The 22,173-nt window shown below is 40.6% G+C and overlaps 1 protein-coding gene across 1 annotated transcript in view; it reads right to left on the bottom strand.

The window, feature by feature from the left end:
* LOXL4 (lysyl oxidase like 4) overlaps positions 1–22,173 on the bottom strand; it is a 211,960-nt gene that overhangs the window by 9,969 nt on the left and 179,818 nt on the right. Inside the window, exons 12-13 of the mRNA XM_085606332.1 lie at positions 19,363–19,478; positions 14,613–14,749 (exon numbers count right to left, since the gene is read on the bottom strand). Coding sequence (XP_085462458.1) covers positions 14,613–14,749; positions 19,363–19,478 — 253 coding nt within the window. The remainder of the gene's footprint in view (positions 1–14,612; positions 14,750–19,362; positions 19,479–22,173) is intronic.

Below are 22,173 nucleotides of genomic sequence, written 5' to 3'. Positions count from 1 at the left end.
ATAACATTACTTTAGCCTTTACTTTTTTCAGTGATAGTTTGATTTGTACTTTGCACTAATGATAAAAGGCATCTATTCGGTAATTCTCAAAATGGATGTATCAGTTATGATTTTAATAACTGGTTATCAAAGAGGATATGATCTGTTAACCATGCTTTAATGTTTGGTAGTTCTTTTTTGAATATTAACACATATTGTGTTATGGTACCCTACATACTGTGATCTAGATTGTATTTGGACATGTATAGTAGTATTTTTTCTATCTCTCTGATTTTTTAAAAAAAATGTGTGTTACCAGTTTTTTTTACCGCTGAGAGTATTAATTGTGGATTGGCCCTGCAAGCATCATGTGATCAAGGCAGCGTCCTGCTGTCGAAACACGTCATGCCGAGCACTTGCTGTTTGTTATGTAGCTGTTTGTGGATGGAATAAACCTGCATATTCAACCTCAAAGGCATTTTGTGGTCTGTACCTGGTTAAATGCTGTGAGAAGCGTGTCAGGACTGTGTATGTTCATATTTACTCGGACGAAGTACGGCTGTCTTCGCTCATACGGAGCCTCCCATTTGTTTGTGGCTGACCGGGATGCAGTCGATATCGCGGACGCGATTTATTCGTTAACCCGGAAGGAGTATTTGCTGTGTCAGCCCCCCGCCAGTGGAATCTGAGGAGATAGCGAATGCTCAGCGGCCCCGTGGAATTGTTAGCAGCTGATGGGAGTCGGAGGACGCCGATGGCTGTTATTATTCTTTCGGGTAAGCGGGAGTGATTCCACCTCTTTCCCATAGGTGCAGGTATTTGGGATTGTGCCATAAAGAGTTTGTTGCCGAAATTAACAACTGAGAATACAATTCGGCAAACGCGGGTCAGCTATTCTAACATCCAACAGCGTAATGTCTACATCGGCAGATGCACTACGGGCTCGAGAAGCCGTAGCTGATGCTTTATTTCTAAATGTATCGGACAATAAAGTTATGTCCAATGAAGTCAATGCAACTACAAGTACAAATCACGAGGTGAAAAGCATGCTTAAAAGTCTGGAGAAACTGCTCCGGACTGAACTTACCAAGTGGTGGGAAAAGAAGAGTCTGGAAAAATGTAGGGAGGGTACCGCGGGGGCTTAGAGTGCTGATTGCCCCATCTTTTGAAAAACTAAACCCACTAATGTTAAAAGAATGGGCCAACAACAATTTAGAAGCCTCCATGAATATGGTATCCATCCTTATCAAATATGCAGAAATTGACAGAGTTGAAATTGTAAAGGAAATAGATGAAATCAATGCCAAATTAGAAGTTCATGATCAAAAGGATGTGATTAAGAAAAGTAGAGAAGAGATTGATGCAAGGCTTAAGAAACACGAGGAGACTATCAAGGCTCGAAAAATCTGGAAATTTGCTCGTGATAAAAACGATTACGAGACTGGCAGAGTATTCCCTTTTTTACAAAAAAGTTTGACAATGTCAAAAGAAGAGCCTTGATCCCAAAGATAGTGACTAACAATATCACAGATCAAGTCACCATCGATCTATCCAGCTCAGAAATCAGCTCCATAAGCAGTAATTATGAACAGCAGTAATAATCAACTGACCAAACTGCCCACCGACTTTACACCTTCAGAGGAGTTGGGTTTTCTTATAGAGGACCGCGACAAACATTACGTTCTCACGATCCAGAGAAGAAAAACAGCGATGTAAAAACATATGCAGAAAGCAAAGGCGGAAAATCCAAAGGTGCAGGCAGAGGGAGGAAATGGCCCCCAAAACAATAAATAACACTACTGTTCCCGATAAAACGGTGATTAATTTATCAGATGTTCAACTGTCAATTGCAGAACTTCAACTACTTTCACTTGGCCTTTCATATTGCCCGAGCAATAATTTCAAATATACACAGTCAAGAGTGGATGTTTTTAAATTCATTCGAAAACTGAAGCTGCTAAAACATTTTAAACTGAATAAAAAGGATACGACTAACATCAGCAAACCCACTATTGGAAATAATCTTCAAGTGTCAGACATCCCAGTGCTTAGATCTATGCATACACTCGCTCAGGAAAATGATACTACCATCAATCCAACTCAGGATGATTTCTCAGAACTGGGCATCCAGAGCATTACAACCAACGTAACCCCTTTTCGTCCGTCATCAACTTTTATACCTTTAATGCCTAAAGATGCCATCGACATCTTTAGTGACTGTGTTGTAGAAGATTTGAAACAACTCAATAAGAATGTTTTACGTAGAGATAAGCAGAGAAAATACAAAGAAATTCAATATTCTGCCCTCATGCGCAAACTACAATCTAAAGACAACATCATTATAAATAAATCGGACAAAGGAGGTAATATAGTGCTCTGGCCTCGAGATATGTATATGAATGAAGCAAATAAACACCTCAGTGATACAACGTGTTACAGAAAAGCAACTTTTAATGATTTAAAGAACATAAAAGAATCCACCCATAAAGAACTTTTTCAATGGAAAAGAACAGGACTCCACAGTAAAAACGAACTTGGTTTCCTTAAAAATGACTACCCAATTACCCCTGTGTTATATTTTATTCCTAAGGTACATAAAAACACTATGCCAGTGCCTGGAAGACCCATTATATCTGCACAGAAGGGACTGTTAGAACCCATGTCGAAATATGTGGATTTTTTTCTCCATGAATTTGTTGAAACTTTACCCTCATATATACGCGACACTGGTCATTTTTTATCTAAAATTCAAGGAATTATGTGGAAAGAAAATTATGTTCTGATTGTTATGGATATATGTTCTCTGTACACAAGCATACATCATACAGATGGATTAACAGCAGTTGAATATTTTTTATCAAAGCGCAATATGGAATTTTACCATCATAATGCAATGCTGTTGAATATGATCAAAATATGCTTAATCAACAACTATTTCCTGTTCAACAGAGTGGTGTATCAACAGTTGCGCGGTGTGGCGATGGGGGCGTGCTTCTCTCCCAGCTATGCGTGTCTTCACGTTGGCTGGTGGGAGGAGCATGTCCTCAGAACCACCCACGGATTGCTGTATGACACACATGTTAAACATTGGTGGCGTTTTATTGACGACGTTTGTATTATATGGGAAGGGTCAATAGAATCAGCATATGATTTTATCAAAGAAATTAACATCAATGATTTAAATTTGAATTTTACTGCTACAGTTAGTAAAGAATCTGTACAATTCTTAGATGTGGAGATCTATATCAAACAAGATACAATCCACACTAAATTGCATAGAAAAAGTACTGCAGGAAATGCAATGCTTCACGCTAGCAGTTTGCACCCGAACCATCTAATAAAAAGCATCCCCTATGGGGAGTTTTTAAGAATAAAACGTATCTGCAATTCAGAATATGACTGCACACTCTGTCAACATGAGGCATATTTAAGATTTAAAAGTCGGGGTTACAAAGATAAAGATTTAAATCTGGCATTGGAGAAAGCAAACGGTCAAATATTTGAGGTAGAATCATCTGAAATCATGAATTCGAGTATCCTTAACGAAAATATAAACACACATAAAAAAGATCATGACCAATCTAGTTGTAATATGGTTAGACTCATTACTACATTTAGTTGCCAGGAGAAACAGCTTAGGAAAATAATATACAAGAATTGGCCCATTATCAAAACGTATTTGACTATGTCCCAATTAGTACCAGACTTACCCGCTCTTACTTTTAGACGTGCACCGTCTATGAGGGATGCCCTGGTGAGAACTAGTCCTGAGGTCCCTACTGTTTCTTCTAATTGGCTTAGTAAAAGAACAGGCTTTTTCAAAAGTAGCTCGTGTCGAGCTTGTAAGTTTGGTAAAAATATGCATGAAATTATTACAGCTTTTGATTCAAAACCATTCAAAATCAAAACTCTGCTAACCTGCCGGACAGAGTATGCTGTCTATGTGTTAGAATGTTCTTGTAAATTAAAATATATAGGCAGTACCAAACTACAAGTTTACAATCGTATATTACAACACATACGAGCAATAGTGAATTCAGACCCTAGCTACCCAGTGGCCAGACACTCTAAACATGTGCATAGTAACGATTTGAAGAATATGAGTTACTATGTAATTGATTCTGTGCCAAAATCAATAAGGGGCGGCAATAGGGAGAAAAAGCTCAGGCAATTGGAGTCTAGCTATATACTTACACTTGATACAAAAATGCCTAATGGTCTAAATACAGGGGAGGACCTACATAATTTCTTATAACTGTATGATCTATTATAATTATATGATATGTGTCCTCTTTCATCAAATACCTTTTGACCTGTTTGTTTTTTAAAGAGGAAATTAACTGTGATTCCTTGCCTCATTTTAATTCCCGATGTGTGGTCATGTTTTAGCTGGATTTTACCATTGGTTTTATCTGGATTCTCTGGCTTTTACCTTTGGTTTTATTTGGCTTTTACTGGTCTCCGCTGGGGATTTTTTACGGACAGGTTTTAGAGTGTTTTTTCTCTTTTTTAACAACATCTACCTCTTTTTTATCTATTGGTTTTCTCTCTTTTTTATACCCTTGTGTAAAAAATATTTTTGTTGTTTATTGTGTCTTTTTACTGCTATGCACTTGCACTTTATTCTGACACTATTCGTCATCAACATTTTGACAACTCTAAATTCAATTGTGATGTTATAAATCAGTTATAGAGCTGTGATGACTAACTACAATATGCACTTTGCATACTACGTTTTGTGTCATTTTAATGTTTAGCACTTGCACCTTATTCTGACATTATCTGCAATCATCATATCAACAAATCTATATTTAATATGTGATGACTAGAATCATTTATTAGATGTGATGATTGGCAGTGATTTGCACTTTAGCACACCATTTGCACTTTATGCTCGAGATAGTTTGATTTGTACTTTGCACTAATGATAAAAGGCATCTATTCGGTAATTCTCAAAATGGATGTATCAGCTATGATTTTAATAACTGGTTATCAAAGAGGATATGATCTGTTAACCATGCTTTAATGTTTGGCTGTTCTTTTTTTAATATTAACACATATTGTGTTATGGTACCCTACATACTGTGATCTAGATTGTATTTGGACATGTATAGTAGTATTTTTTCTATCTCTCTGATTTTTTAAAAAAAATGTGTGTTACCAGTTTTTTTTACCGCTGAGAGTATTTATTGTGGATTGGCCCTGCAAGCATCATGTGATCAAGGCAGCGTCCTGCTGTCGAAACGCGTCATGCCGAGGACTTGCTGTTTGTTATGTAGCTGTTTGTGGATGGAATAAACCTGCATATTCAACCACAAAGGCATTTTGTGGTCCGTACCTGGTTAAATGCTGTGAGAAGCGTGTCAGGACTGTGTATTTTCATATATATATATATATATATATATATATATATATATATATATATATATATATATTCACTGAAAAAACCAAGGGTTTCACACACGTTATAGTTAGGAATTAGCATTTAAAAAACCTTAGAAATTCAGTGAAAAAACCATAGGTTTCACACATGTTATAGTTAGCTGGACATTTTACTCGTAAAAAACCAATGAAATTGCCCCGTTATAGTTAGTTCAGCTAACTATAACTCGCACGCCCGCAATGCACTGCTGATGACGTCACATATTACATCACTCATGACATGGTCAGTGACATCACTCATGACATCACTGATGACATCTCAAATGACATCACTGATGACACCATCCAGTGAATGTGTGTTTTTCTGAAAATTAAATATGTTTTATATATGTATATCTCAAGGTCGATGGAAGAATAAATGGGTATATTACTGTCTAAATGGATGATTTCTTTTTGAAAAATTGATTGTGTAACTGACTGATTAAGTGTATCATAGTGAATACATAGCTTAGTGAGTAATGTTTAAATATATAAATATCTGTATCAGTCTCTCACTTTGTGTTTAAGTGGCTGCATGGGTTAGTGAGTAGCTACATGGGTGTCTATATAGGATATTAGTTGCTTTTTTGAGTATCAGTCTGAGTGTCTGCATGGTTCGCTGGGGGGTATTACGTAGTGCATAGGTGCATGAATGATTGACTCACTGTTTGTATGTGTTGATCAGAGCATGTGTGCAGGACTGCATGGGTGGATGAGTGTGTGTATGGGTGTGTTAGTGAGTGAATGACTGTCTCAATAGTGTCTTTATGAGTATCTACATATGTTTTAAACTAGTATATGTGACTATTGGTGTATATAAGTGAGTATATGTGAGAGTGAGAGATTGAAAGAGTTCCTGTATGAATAAGTATGTGTTTCTATAAGTGATTGATTAAAAGACTAAGTATGTGTAAGTTTCCGTAGAAGTAAGTGTGGTGGTGTGTGTATAACTGTATATGCCAGTAAATGTATATTTGATTCTTTATTAGCATGAGTGACTATGTGTGTGAGTAACTCTATGGATGAGTGGCATTGTGTAACAGGATGTATAGGTGTATGAGTACATATGATGAGTTATTACATGTATGAGTGACTGTATAGGACTGTTGGTGAATGAGTGGATGTGTATGTGGATCTTAGAATTACTGAAGAGGTTGTTGTAACTGGTATTGGTATGTCCATTGTTTTGAAAAGTTTAGTCTCTATTTTTGAATGTGTGTATCAAAGGTTATATTAGGGTGAGAGGAGGTCTGCCACTCTATCACAAGGATGATGTCATCAGTGATGTCATCAGTGATGTCATTTGAGATGTCATCAGTGATGTCATGAGTGATGTCACTGACCATGTCATGAGTGATGTAATATGTGACGTCATCAGCAGTGCATTGCGGGCGTGCGAGTTATAGTTAGCTGAACTAACTATAACGGGGCAATTTCATTGGTTTTTTACGAGTAAAATGTCCAGCTAACTATAACATGTGTGAAACCTATGGTTTTTTCACTGAATTTCTAAGGTTTTTTAAATGCTAATTCCTAACTATAACGTGTGTGAAACCCTTGGTTTTTTCAGTGAATTTGCAAGGTTTTTTAAATGCTAATTCCTAACTATAACCTGTGTGAAACCTATGGTTTTTTCAGTGAATTTGCAAGGTTTTTTAAATGCTAATCCCTAAATATTTTGTTTTTGAAACCTATGTTTTTTTCTGAGAATTTGTATGGTTTTTTATATGCTAAGTTATGTATTTTTAATGTAAGATATTTTTTTTTATTTAAATAAAATTACTTTATATTCATTTATATATTTTCTGTATTTTTTTATAAATTATTTATAAAATAATTCATTTTGGATATTTTTTTTTATAATTTTTTTAATTATTTAATGTCCTCTTTTTTTTTTTGTTTTTTTTTTATCTATAAATTCTTGGGGTGCGCGCTCTGAGCGCGCACCTAGTACTATTTCGTATGTTTTTAATGAATTCCGGCGTACGTTATTTACGTACGCAAATATACTTATTGGTGCGCGCTGGGTGCGCGCACCCAGTACGTATGCGTACGTACGTACGCTTGCGTCCTACGCCCTCGACGCGGTTTACTTCCGCATACGCTAAAATTACGCGCAATAACGGTCGCGTATACGCGTGTTAAACGTATGCGCGCTAGGTGCGCGTATATGACGTATGCACCTTTGCGTTTACGCGTTCGTGCATACGTCATCACGGGGTGCGCGCACGGAGCTTGCGCAGTGCGCGCACCTCGGGTTTATACATAATAAAACAACATTTCTAATTGGTTTTCATTACTTTCAGTTTCTAATTGTTTCAATACCACACCCAATCCCCTCATGGCAAGTCATGTGATCAAGAATCATCACTTATGATTGGTTTGAAGTACTTTCTGTTCCAGATTCTTCCCAAACCACACCTACTCCCCTCATTATTAGTTCTGATTCCTTTGGAGAAGGAGCTATTCTGTTGTTGAGAGACAATGGCTGAACAGCAACCTACTTCAGACAGTGAGCAGGACACTCTTGAGAGGCAGAGGAACAGGAAGCAGAAAGACAGCTTTGTATGGCAGTTTTTTACTTTTCCTGAGAATGAGAAAAAGGTAAATGCACCAAAAGTTACATGTGTACTTTGTAAAAAAGTCTTATCTCGTGGGAATCCTAACAAGAAATATTCTTTTAGCATTCACACTATGTTGAGACATGTTTACAAAATGCACCCAGTATCTTATCGTCGAGCTTCTGGAGAAAACCCTCCACCTGCTCAGCCGACGACATCAGCAGCAGCTCAGCCGAGCACATCTTCGGCAGCTCAGGCGAGCACTTCAGCTGCGATGGTGCCTTCACCTGTTTCTTTACCTCTTGTTGGTCCACCTTGTTTGGCGAGGTTGTCTACACGGTGCACTGATTGCGGTTCTCTTATTTCTGTGGGGGAGACCAGTCTTGATCTCCTTCAGCGAAAATTTGATGCGCATTCATGCACTAGGCCATAGATGTTTTTTCTTTTTTTGCGTTTTTCTCTTCCTGTTTCCCTCCATTAACTCAAGGGCTCTTTTAAGAGCCACGTATAAACTTAACCAAAAAAATTTTTTTTTTGAAAATTTTTTTTGAAATTTTTTTGAGGTGCGCGCACCCTGCGCGCACCCAAGGTTTTTTTTTTTTTTTTTTTTGTTTTTTTTTTTTTTTTTGAGAGACTCCCCCTTTTTCCTACTAATGCAACTGTGAAATCACCAGAGCAAAACGCAACAAATCTCTTCCTGTAATTCCTATTTGCACACAGAGTCATGTTTTCACATTAGTCACAAAACGAAAAATCTTTGCCAATTAGAATGCACACTTACTGCTCTTTTGTGTTGGCAAGTGAAAATCACTTTTACAGACTGACACATTATGAATCCACTTTTCAGATTTTTTTAAATGCACATGTCCAGACTGCTTTTTCAGACCACAAACCATGTGTATGCTGGGTGACTGCCTACACTCCAGCAAGGGCAACCAGCCTTAGTGATGCTGAATGTATTTGCATTACAGACTGAAACCTCAAAACCCCACAGCACATTATCAGAGCCAGGACCTCTGTTCTCTACACCTCTCTCCACTCAGCAGAACCAGATAATGGCAATCTTTCCCTCTATTTTTCCACACATATACATGTTAATTTCAAATCTCACTGCTTCCCCCTTTTTTTCAAATGTAATCACACATTTCTATTGCTTGAAAACCAACCCTTTTCCAAAAGTACCCTTCCCCCTACTTCACTTCTGCCTAGTTCCCTTCCCCCAACTTGACTTCTGCCTGCTACCATAGCAACAGCTCATGGAACACTGCTGTGTGGAGTTAGGTCAGAAGTTTGCCACACAATGTTTCAATTCCACAGAGCAAGAGTGCTTGACTTTTCAAACCTTACAGCAAATCCATAGTACTGTTCTTTGGTAACACATTTTTCTGAACCAATACAAAACATGCTTCTATTATTTTACACATACAGCCTAGTTTTTAGTGTAGAATGCTATGAAACAGCCAATCAGTTCTTTTTTTTTTATAAAAAATATGTATGCCTCCATTTCCAAACTGTCTTTCATTTCTTTTTACCATTCTACTGAATTACACCTCCTGAGTGCATCCAGATCTCCTTTGAAGATGTTCACAGTGTGGATTGTAGGACACAGCTATGTCTTCTGGAGTGAAAAATTTGCAGAGAAAAGAGGTATGGTGAGAGACCTTGCTTTGCCAAATGTAGACATCAAGTGGATTGGTCAGAGAGGGTTAAAGTGGCACCAATTAATGCCTTTGGTGAAAACCTTTCAACATCTCCCACAGCCTAACCATATTATTGTGCACTGTGGTGGTAATGATCTAGGCACTTTAACTGGGGTAGGTTTGGAAATGCTTATTAAGGACACCTTTGTGCAATTGATGTCGCTTTTTCCACAAACTGCCTTTGTATATTCTAACATATGCCAAAGGCAAAAGTGGAACTGGTCCAACCAATTTTGTCCGCAGATTGACAAAGCAAGGAAGCACGTCAACAAATCTATTTCTGCTTTCCTCAGAGACTATGGTATGGGTTCCATTTACCACAACAACTTGCGTTACGACATGCAAGACATTTATAGAGGAGATGGTGTGCACTTCAATGATGAAGGGAACAGAGTCTTCCTCTTGAACCTCAGACTCTGCGTCGGTACTTACTTGTAGGTACCGAAAAACAAACAATAAACACAAGGGCTCTTTTTAGAGCCACCTTATATCTAAACACTTAAATGCAATTTTTTTTAAATTTCTTTTATTTTTTTTTCCGGGTGCCTCGCAGGGTGCGCGCACCCGGCGATATTTTTTTACAAAATATTATTCTTTTTTTTTGCCCTACAAGGTCCTACTTTGACCCCCTTACAATGCCTACTGGGTCTATTTCTACCCACTCTGCCCCCTTTTCAAGTGCTCCCCCTTTGTTTATCACCCCCTCTTTATGCGATAGACAAAATGGCTGCCGCCGCTTCCTGACTTCCACCGATTCGAATGTTTACTAAGATCTAACAACCAATCAGAATTGCGCTCGCGCACGGCAAGGTGCGCGCACCCAGCGCGCACGCTGCGCGCTTACAAATATATATATTGATATAAAGGCTATTTTCTCAGAATCTACTGAACAGATTTACACCAAACCTACAAAAGGCACTTCCTTGACCTAGGGACTACCTCTCTGCCAAATTTTGAGTAATTCTGTTCAGCCGTTCGGGCTGTAGCTCGTTCTAAAGGTCCTATGGAAAAATGCATGGGAAAAACGCGTTTTGGGACCCCCCTTTTATCTCAGCCCCCGCTTGACGGATCCCCCCGAGACTTTCAGGGTAGGAGCGGAGCGTAGCGCCCCACCTATTTTGAGAAATTCGCGAGGATTCGTCGACCGGCGCCAAAGTTATTCAAAATAGAATGTTGAGGTTTTCCTATGGAAACGTGGTCCTAACTATAACTACCTACTGGCGACCGCCAGTAGGTAATATATACATATATATGTATATATATATATATATTACCTACTGGCGGTCGCCAGTAGGTAGTTATAGTTAGGACCCCTTTTCCATAGGAAAACCTCAACATTCTATTTTGAATAACTTTGGCGCCGGTCGATGAATCCTCGCGAATTTCTCAAAATAGGTGGGGCGCTACGCTCCGCTCCTACCCTGAAAGTCTCGGGGGGATTCGTCAAGCGGGGGCTGAGATAAAAGGGGGGTCCCAAAACGCGTTTTTCCCATGCATTTTTCCATAGGACCTTTAGAACGAGCTACAGCCCGAACGGCTGAACAGAATTACTAGAAATTTGGCAGAGAGGTAGTCCCTAGGTCAAGGAAGTGCCTTTTGTAGGTTTGGTGTAAATCTGTTCAGTAGATTCTGAGAAAATAGCCTTTAAATCAATATATATATCTGAGCCCGCTTACGGTACGCTTACCGTACGCTTACCGTAAGCGTACGGTGGCGTGCGCGAGCGCGATTCTGATTGGCTCTTAGATCTTAGTAAACATTCGAATCGGCCGAAACCAGGAAGCGGCGGCCGCCATTTTGTCTCTCGCACTGAGTGTTGTTTATCAAACAAGATGGCCAAAAACATGTTACGGGGCTGTTTTGACAACTCCCTCCCACATAGTCATGTTGAGGGAGTCCCCAAACATCCCCCAAGAGCAAAAACGGTTTTATTTTTTTTTCAGCAATTTCGCCGAGTACGCTTACCGTACGCTTACCGTAAGCGTACGGTAAAAAAAAAAAAATAAAAAAAACACTATCCACACTTACCCCACCCCCTGTGCTTTTGGTGGCCGTAGGACACCAAATGTACAGGGCTTATTAATAGGTAAAAAAAACTAAATTTTGGCAACATGAAATTATAAAATCGAAATAAAAAAAACACTATCCACATTGACCCCACCCCCTGTGCTTTTGGTGGCCGAAGGCCACCAAATGTACAGGGCTTATTAAAGTTGATAAAAACCGTGCACGGAACGAACTGCGTTAAGTGGGCGCGCACGCCTCGAATGGCGTAAAGTAACTTAGCATTTAAAAAACCGTACAAATTCACTGAAAAACCCATAGGTTTCACACACGTTATAGTTAGGAATTAGCATTTAAAAAACCTTGCAAATTCACTGAAAAAACCATAGGTTTCACACATGTTATAGTTAGCGGAAATTTTACTGATAAAAAACCAGTGAAATTGCCCCGTTATAGTTAGTGCTGGCAACTATAACTCACGCGACCGCAATCTTCTGCTGATGACATATGTGTCTTTATGAAAAAAAAATATTTGTAATATATGTATAGCTAAAAATGTATGGAAGAAGACATGGGCAAATAAGTGTCTAAATACAGTATTAGCATCAGCAGAGGATTGCGGTCGCGTGAGTTATAGTTGCCAGCACTAACTATAACGGGGCAATTTCACTGGTTTTTTATCAGTAAAATTTCCGCTAACTATAACATGTGTGAAACCTATGGTTTTTTCAGTGAATATATATATATATATATATATATATATATATTCACTGTAAAAACCATAGGTTTCAGGCACGTTATATTTAGGAATTAGAATTTAAAAGACCTTAGAAATTCACTGAAAAAACCATAGGTGAAATTCCCCCGTTATAATTAGTTCAGCTAACTATGACTCGCGCATCCGCAATGCACTGCTGATGACGTCACATATTACTTCACTCATGACATGGTCAGTGACATCACTCATGACATCCCTGATGACACCTCAAATGACATCACTGATGACATCACTATGACAATTCCTAACTATAACGTGCCTGAAACCTATGGTTTTTTCAGTGAATATATATATACATATATATATATATTAAAACACAAGGTTGCCCTTAGAGGATATCACACACCTCGGGATTCCGCACATTACATCGCAGACGGCTTCACAGGAGAGAATGCAGCACGCGCTTCAAAGCCATACGCGTTTCGGGCTCCCTCGAGCCCTTGATCACTGGCAGGTAAGGAGGCAAGAAGCAGTACTGGAAGAACACTTCTTTATTAAATATATAGTCCCGCCCCAGTGGGCGTCACTGAGTCTTTGGGGACAGCATTACGGACTACCAGGACCATGATGCCCCAGGTGACGCCCACTGGGGCGGGACTATATATTTAATAAAGAAGTGTTCTTCCAGTACTGCTTCTTGCCTCCTTACCTGCCAGTGACCAAGGGCTCGAGGGAGCCCGTAACGCGTATGGCTTTGAAGCGCGTGCTGCATTCTCTCCTGTGAAGCCGCCTGCGATGTAATGTGCGGAATCCCGAGGTGTGTGATATCCTCTAAGGGCAACCTTGTGTTTTAATGTTTAAGCGGCTCGTCCGGCCGCGAGGATATCCCGACGCTGTTTAGGCGTTCCTGGGCGCTTTGACCTTAAACGCTCATGTGGACCGAAGGTGCCTTCGCCGCAGGAAAGATTTAGCAACATGAGAGGGGTGCTGGCATGCCCTTCACATTGATGAGTTCTTCAACAGGCAGAAGCAAGTATGCCACTTGGATAGAGACTCACTGAGTCTTTGGGGACAGCATTACGGACTACCAGGACCATGATGCCCCAGGTGACGCCCACTGGGGCGGGACTATATATTTAATAAAGAAGTGTTCTTCCAGTACTGCTTCTTGCCTCCTTACCTGCCAGTGATCAAGGGCTTGAGGGAGCCCGAAACGCGTATGGCTTTGAAGCGCGTGTTGCATTCTCTCCTGTGAAGCCGCCTGCGATGTAATATGCGGAATCCCGAGGTGTGTGATATCCTCTAAGGGCAACCTTGTGTTTTAATATATATATATATATATATATCACAAAACCAATCCAGCACCGCCTGACTGACAGCCAACAGGCGGGAAGAACGCTGGCAGGGACCTCTACGATGTGCTCACGCTGATAAGTATAGACAGGAATCCGGAATCGGTGCAAGAATTAATTTATTTAGGCAAAGGCAAGTGTAAGTCCATTGCAATCGTCGGACATATATATATATATATATATATATATATATATATATATATATATATATATATATATATATATATATTATGAAACCTGGAGAAAACCACTTGACAGAGGTGCTTTGTCAGTTTCAGTGGAAACCTGTTCATCAACATGTTGAATTCAAGCCCATTATTGTAGGGCAGGTGATTAACAAGAGTGAGCTTATTTTGCAAAGTGCATTAACCACAGTTAATGCCCTGAGCAGTGGCCAATTAGGCTTAATTAAGATCGGACGACGTAGTCACCTGAAGTCGAGGAGACGAGTAACAAGCATAAATCCTTTACAATAAAGATAGCAAGGGTTTGGCGTAATCTATCAAAAGGCTTCACAAGACAGAAACGCTACCTGCTTTCTTTCCATGGCAATTACAGTTCCTCTGTTTCTGTCCTATCATTGGATCTAATTCGGGCAGTTCATAGCGACTGTCCACTATTTTTTGTTTTTCACATTATTATAGTTGTATGTGTTTCAGAACTACATAATTATATTAAGAAGGGTTTGCAGTTCGCTAAAAGCATATCTTTGACGACACACTACAAGTGTCCTCCTATAGGTATTCCTACAAAATCTTTCTGCCATGCCTCAATGCCGCAATGGTTGTCTATTCATCCCTCTCCTAAGGCACCTTCTCCTGCAGTACTGCTCATAGGATAAATCATAGATATAGGAGTAGGAGACAAAGGCACTTACTTGGAAGATGTAATCCCCTGGATCCACGTCGGTGATATCCACCCACTGGCAGTCAATGTCATGGCGGTACGTGTCCCAGCAGCCCACGGTCACGCCCTGCTCTCCAAAGTTGGCACACGCGTAGCGCCTTTCCATACCTGAGCAGAAGACAATGTCAGTGTTGGGTGCAGAGTAGCATTGTTTTTATTGCTGCCTTTATCTCTTTATCCAACGAGAAGATCACAGGATTAGCAAAAGAGGCTGCAGGACGATACGGTTCTAATTTAAGTGAAAAGGATTTGCAAAAACACTTCCGGTGCTCGACTTCAAAGTTGCTTAATTGTATTTTATACAATACGAACGAAGTTCGATGTTTTCTTGAATTAAAAAATAACAACGTGCAATGAAATAGATGCATTCATCATTAATGGCCTTGCGTCTCAAAATCAGGACATGAAGGCACTGTGCATATGGCTATGGTGGCTGACAAAACCCATAGGTAACAGTACTATTTAAATAATGATATGATCTAAAGCAATGACACTTTAGGTTTTTCTTTCTCTGCTAAAGGCAGGCACCCCTTTTTGGTGTAGACATATCTGATGTTGTGTAGGAATTACAGTATGATGCAGTTCACCCTTTACCCAAATTAAAAGAATAATGCGAGCCATATTCCTGCAATTAAATTAACAACGATGGCTACATTTAGTGATACCAAGTAGATTTCCTTAAGTTCTGCATTCCCTATTTTTACTTTTTACTCGAGACTTTAGAAGTATAGGGCCAGATGCATGAAGAAACTCTTTTACGATTTAATAATTGCGAATCCTTGCGATTTGCAATTAGGAAATCGCAAATCGACATGCATGAAAATGGGTTGAACACTTTTTGCGATTCCTAGTGGATCTCAAATTACCCACCTCATGAATATTAATAAGGTAGGTCGCAATTTGCGACCCCCTAGGAATTGCAAAAAACACAGGGATGGTGGCCTGCTGGGGTCAGCAGACCACCATGTCTGTGATTGCATTTTCTAAGACCACTGCCTGCTCTTAAAAAACGCTGTAAACATTCACAAAGGGGAAGGTGACCCTTGGGGACCCCTTCCGATTTCAAGGGACCCCTTCCGATTTGCGAAAGGGTTAGCACCTACTTAAAGTAGGTGTTAAAATGTGAATGATTTGAGAACGCATTTCAGTCACAAAACATTCCTACATACTGATGCGATTCGGTATTAGGAAGGGACGCCCTAAACGCGCCCCTTCCTAATAGCGAATCCCAAACCCATTTTGCGATTCGGTAACAGGTTACCAAATCGTAAAATAGGGTTTTTCTGCATCTGAAAAGTATTTTTTGCATTCGCAAAGGGTCCGATTCTGCGAATAGGCCCATTTGCGAAGACAAAAATGCTTGATGCATGTTCCCCTAAGTGTTCCTGTGAGTGCTAAGCTTAGCAACTTTCAAGTTACCTTGAATATATTGGAACAGATTTGGTGCGAGGCTCAGGCAAAGACTAGCACTTCGCATATCCCAGAAGAATTCAGACAAACATCATGCTAAAAAAACTCTTCTATGCTATAATGACAGAAAAGAGAGCAGCAGCGAGCCACTGTCAATGGCAATCAGTGACCTATTTTATCACTCACATATTCGCTTGGGGTGGGTATCAAATAAGGGCTTCCAAATGACCCCTAACTCCACATCACCTCAATTCTAATAAAGTGTCACATGGTGGGCATTCTGAGGGTGAAATGCTGAGCAATAGCATGCTGGCAGTCACATGTTTCAGAGAGTTTTAAAGGGTCTAACTGAACATAACTGCAATGTTCGTAATGTTAAATGTGTTCAGAGCTGCCAAGTGACCCCATGCCCCAAATGTAACCTTAGGCTGTTCTCTACCTGGAGGGTCACTGACAGAAAATCCGAAACAGAAATATAGTGTGGATATAATATTGTGTCCAAAATATTGAAGACCAAAATATGGAGACGGTAGGAGCATATAGGTCAGTATAGATTTACTATTCTTAACTCCACATCTACATACCTTAAAGATATATATTGTCAAGGTACATATATGTGGAGTTATATATAGTAAAACTATGGTTACTCATAGAAACGTACCTTCACGATCTTTGTGTCCTCGATATTCTTAACACAATATTTAGGTCCATGATATTTCTGTTTCCGATATTCTGTCTAAATCCCTTGAAAAACGCTATTGAAGATCACTTTTGTCTAGACTTGTGTTAGAGTGCCCCCAGGCCTCACTGAAAAATGTCAGCTACCTTGCAGTATTGACCATTTTATGTTATAAAAGTGGAAAATATATTTGCCTTTTTGGGGAGAACGAATGAAACTATTTTACACGGGGGTGCAACATTAAAACGTATGAAGACCATTATGGTAGATGGCAATGCTTTCTTGTGGTTGGTCAGTATTTTGATTCTTTAATTCCAGGAGAGGGGTGAACTCAAAGAGGACAGCAGGGTTGCCTGAGTCAAATGGGAATTTCTTGAGTTTCAAAGGCTTGTGTTTGGGTATTTTGGACTGGGGTGCCCTGGTTTTGATGAGAAGAGATCATTGCACTACCATCAGGAAGAGAGTAGAAAAGTGATGTAGATACTGAACATTTCTTTGCAAACTCACTTCCATCTGAGATCCTGGCTTTTCCTGGTCAAAACAAGACACGCTTGTAACACCTGTGGTGAATGAGGCATGTAAACTTGTCAGAGGGAGTTTGGGGTTTAGGTCAGGATTTTACTAGTTTATAACCCACTCGTTTCAGATGTTGCTGTTCGATGTTTGGACCATCCATTTTCTGAAGATCAGTGTTACAGACTTCTTTGCTGTTCGCGGTGAATAAGGGTGGTTTGTGTTTTCAGGAAGGTGTCCATTGTCAGTGTCTGAAAGATTGTGTCTCAGTGTAGAGCAGGTAAATGTATGTATCTATCTGGATGATTTGAAGCGGTGTTAAACTAGATCTAGTGATGTGTGACAATTGGAAATTGAGTAGGGAAATAGACCTCCAGGATTTTGGCAAAGGAACTGAAAATTAGTTTGCCATTATCACAAACGTTCATGGTCAGTGAGGTGTTGTTGTCTTCAGGCAGTTCGGAGAGAAGCAGCAATCCTCCTGTAAAGCACCTGGTAGACGTGAAGCTAGGCTTGTGTATGTTGTTTGTGTCAAGCCTTCCTTCACATGGTGGTAAATGCCAAGTCCCTAAAGACCATTTAAGGGGAGGCCCAAAGAGGACGTGTGTTAAATGAAGTAAGTTAAGGAAAAAAGAAGGTGAAGTAGCAAAGGAGTCTGGAATAGGCTTCTTCGCTGCCAGGAGGGAAGGTGTGAGACATGCCTGCGTTGCCATTAAGAATGCTACCCTAGTTCCTAGTTGAGTAGCAGAGATATCAGTAACACACACCAGTGTGTAACAGAAGACCAAGAGGGCCAGAATTAGTAAGGTCTAGTATATGGTTATTTGAATGAGTTTGATGTGTCTTATCTGTGACAGATCTTTAAGGCAGTTGTAATAATGTGTCTATTTAGATCAGCCTTTCTATGTAGTCAGGGACAAGTTACAAACCCCCTCTGTATCAGGGAACCCTAGATCGGTGAATGAAGACCGGAGTATGGGACTTAGTCAGCCCTGTGTGAATATTTACTGGTTTATGGTTTACATCAGCTGGGTTCCTGGACCTTGATAGCTAGGTGCCAGCATGAGTAATATAGCAAGTTACATAATGATGCTGGATATTTATGCCACAATGCATATGGGTGAAAGAGCTCTGTGAAAATGTTTCCATCTATACAGCAAAGCATGACGTTTACCAGCTCCGGCATAGTTTAGCGCAAACCACAATACTGCGTGGGGGGGGGGGGGGGTGTACATGGAGCGGGGCGCTTCGGTTTTGCCATGTGCTCAGCTAATGCTGCTTACAGTACTGCATTGCTTGCCCTTTAATGCAGGCAGTGTTTTCAAGCAGTGTGATACCTCTGGATGGGGAACAATCATATCCCAGGAGGCCTCTACTTCAGTGCTCTAGCCAATGTAATGACACGCTTATTACATGACCTAGTGCTAGCAGGGACCCCAGATTCCAGCTCATTGATTCCTTCTAGAAACCACTGTAATCTAGAATTGCATTTACAATACCAGCCCAGGCAAAGAGAAAGCACTATAGTTTTACTAGTGAAATCGTTTAACTCAAAAACAGCTTTCAAATGGATCACAAGACAGCATTTTAGAAGCATTAAATAATAGTGGGTCTTTGTCAGCAACAAACTGTCCGTATATTTACAGGCACTAGGGTGAGGCAGAGGGGTCACGATTTCCAGGCCTTGCAATTTTAGGGGGGCCCGTGTTTCATGATGCAACATGTATTTATACATTTCTAAGTGAAGACGCCCTGTTTATCAAAACCGAGGCAGGTAACTTTGTCAATGCCACTTGTTTTCTTTTTCCCTGTGGGACTTTTTAAAGTTTTGAAACAGGTCCTGTCTTATGAAGAGCCATGATCCAGTCTATTGACGCGCCCCCCCCCCCCCCAGTACCTTCTGAAATGCCTGCATACGAAACATGCTTTGCTACGCTACGCTATTTACAGCATCTGTCTAAACGTGTGAGACCCTATGGAATAGCCAATCACTGCATAATGTTTGCTCTGTGTTTTTGTTGTTGTTTTTATACCGTTTCTCTTTTTACGACTCCCTTCCAGATATAGTCGGATTCAAAGACCTCAGTCTCCAGATCTCAGCTACTCCAAAATAGCATACCTGAACCGCAGTATGTATCTTCTAAGCAAAAGCTGGCTTTGTGACCTTGTGCGACCTTGGATCCGTTCAACGTTAAGAGGTCGTAGTGCGTGAACACTTCAATGCTGTGGTAGTGTCTGGGGAAGGAAAGAGGGAGCTGGTTAATGAGACGCAAATGACCAGTCTCTGTGACACCAAAATCATTGCATTCAGTCACTGCCCAATTTAAAGCGGAAAAGGAAAGTTTAAAATGGCGCCTGAAAGCCATAATTACAGTCTAAATTGAAAGTCTAACTTTATGGTAACCTTTGAGCAATCTCTGAAAAACACACATTAAAAAGTGTCATCACGGCGTAGTGCGTCTCCGTGCGTCAGCGACACTGGAGAGTTACTTTCAATATACAGTGTTTATATTTTCAAGTTATGTTCTTCTGTGAGTTTGATGTTATCTTTTGATGTTTCTCAAATGCTCTTCAGTAGTAAAATCAAATGAAACTCAAATTTATTGACTCAACTAAAAGTCATACAGTAACCGCATGGTGATCTGATATAGTTAGTTTATAAATGGATAAAAAAAATGTTTTAACTTAAAACATAAATTGTTAAAAACCCTTAAAAAAGTGAGGATTTCTTGGGAGTAATTAATACGTTTTCTAATGCCATGCTGATTAGCTTCAAGCTGCAGCCAGTAGGTAAGTATGTGGTGTATCAGTCCGCTGGCCTATAATGTTTGAACAGCCGGGATAGTATTCGCCATGGTGACGCTGCCTGTATTTACTGCAGGCGTTTTACCTCCTGCATTGCACATTTGAGGTAGACTGTTGAGGAACAACATGGAGCCTGCCTCGGATGATGCTTCAGATCAAGGAGTTTAGTGCTTGTATCAACGGGCACGACTGTATGACAGACTTCCAGGATATCCCATGAAATTAAAATCCTTCTGGTAATTCTAAATGAAAACCATTTACTTAGTCTGACGATATCTTGATATGTTATGTTAAGAGTATTTGTAACAGGGCTTCCCAGTGATAGACCCCGAAAACGTACGAGCTGCGGCTGCCTACCAAGAATAATGGGTGATGAGGACTAGGTGGAAAAGAGCCAGGTCTTAAGGGATTTTCCCAAGAGAGAGGGGGAGAGAATTCCAGAGAGAAATGGCCAGGGCATTAAAGGACCGCCCACCCTCTCTTGCTCTCCTGACTCCAGGGACAATCAGTAGCTAGTTGAGGTCGGCAGGGCGTAGAGGTAGAGTTCGAAAGGGCCGGTAAGAAGATATGAGATTGAACAGGATGGGGGCCAGGGCCGAACTTGCTAGAGCGGGTGATGAGCATTTTCCCAGTGAGCCGGAAGGGTAGGGGCCGGTTTTGGACAGGTGGGGCCCGTTTTAGTTACTGGGGGCTGGTTTTGCAGCAGTGGTGCAATATCGGCCCCTTGTAACAAAAGCGCATAGCAGTGTTTCCCATAAGCACAAAGCCACCCCCACCCCCCGGGCAGTCGGACCTAATTGCCAGGGCTGGTTTGCGTTCCCAGTCCGGCCCCGATGTAGGTCCCCTTGGAGTGCAAAGCCTTATGAGCAATGCAAAGGGTCTTGAAGTGGATGCGTTTATCCACAGGGAGCCGGTGCAGCTTGCAAAGAAGACCGGAAGCAGAAGAACATTTTGGACAGCGATAATAGCAGCCTGGTTGCAGTGTTTTGGGCCAACTGAAGTCTTCTGTGACTAATTTGTTGGCTCCCAGATACAAAACATTGCAATAATCTAAACGGGACAAAATTACTCCCTGAACTATGGTTTGTTGAGTGGAGAAATCAAAAAGGCCCAAGATGGTCTTGAGGCTTCTCAAGAACCCAAAGCAAGTTTCAACTACAGTTTTAGCTTGGGCCTCAAATGTCAGGGTGTTATCCAGTCAAACTCCTAAGATTTAATGGAAGACTTGGGGTTAGGAGGAGGCCCAAGGAAGGAAGGCCACCAGTGGTTGCCCCAAGAATGAACATGTTTGCCTATCAGGAGAATTTTTGTTTTATTCGCATTCAGGCCAAGACAACTGTTATTTATCCACTGAGCAACTGCAAGCATTCCTTTTATAAAATTGATCATGTCTTGAGTGATGTTTTCAGAAAGTGAGAGAATGAGATGGATATCATCAGCATATGACACCAGCGTTATAAGCCCCGAGGATTTAATGTCCTGTGCCAATGGTTGAGCATATATGTTATGTAGAGTAGGGCTCAATAAAGAGCCCTGGGGTACGCCTTAATGTAGGGCACGCAGTTGGGAGCCATGAGGTAGAGAAATGACCTGGAATGAGTGCTCTGATAGAAAGGAGGCGAATCATGTCAGAGCGGACCCTCCTATGCCTATATTTTTTTTACATGCTGGAGTAGGATTTTGTGAGACACCGTGTCGAATATGGTGCTCAAATCAAGCAGGATCAGGGCTGAAGATCTGCCCTCATCCAAAGCACTGCAGAGTTTCTCTGTAACCGCACGGTGGACAGATTCTGTACTATTCGCGGTCCAAAAGCCCTTTTGGGAGATGTCGAGGATATGGTTATTTTTCAACAACATAGTCAGGATGCCTTTGACATGTCTCTTCATAACTTTGGCAAGGAGAGGTAGGAGGGAAATGGAGTGAAAATGTTCTGGCTTATAGGCATCCAGGGATGGTTTCTTTAAAAGGGGGATAACTTTAGCATGTTGCCAAAGACTGGGCACAGCGAGAGAAGGAACTTCTGAAGCTTAATTAAAAGATCAGGATTAATGGGGTCATCAGGTGAACCAGATTTTACCTGGCTGCAAAGGGATAAAAAGGAAGATGAGCACAGGGAGAGTAG

Source organism: Triturus cristatus, chromosome 1_2 (assembly GCF_964204655.1).
Source record: "Triturus cristatus chromosome 1_2, aTriCri1.1, whole genome shotgun sequence".
In the NCBI taxonomy this organism is placed as follows: domain Eukaryota; kingdom Metazoa; phylum Chordata; class Amphibia; order Caudata; family Salamandridae; genus Triturus; species Triturus cristatus.
The sequence above is the reverse complement of the archived record's forward strand: the minus strand, read 5'-3'. Positions and strand labels throughout refer to the sequence as shown.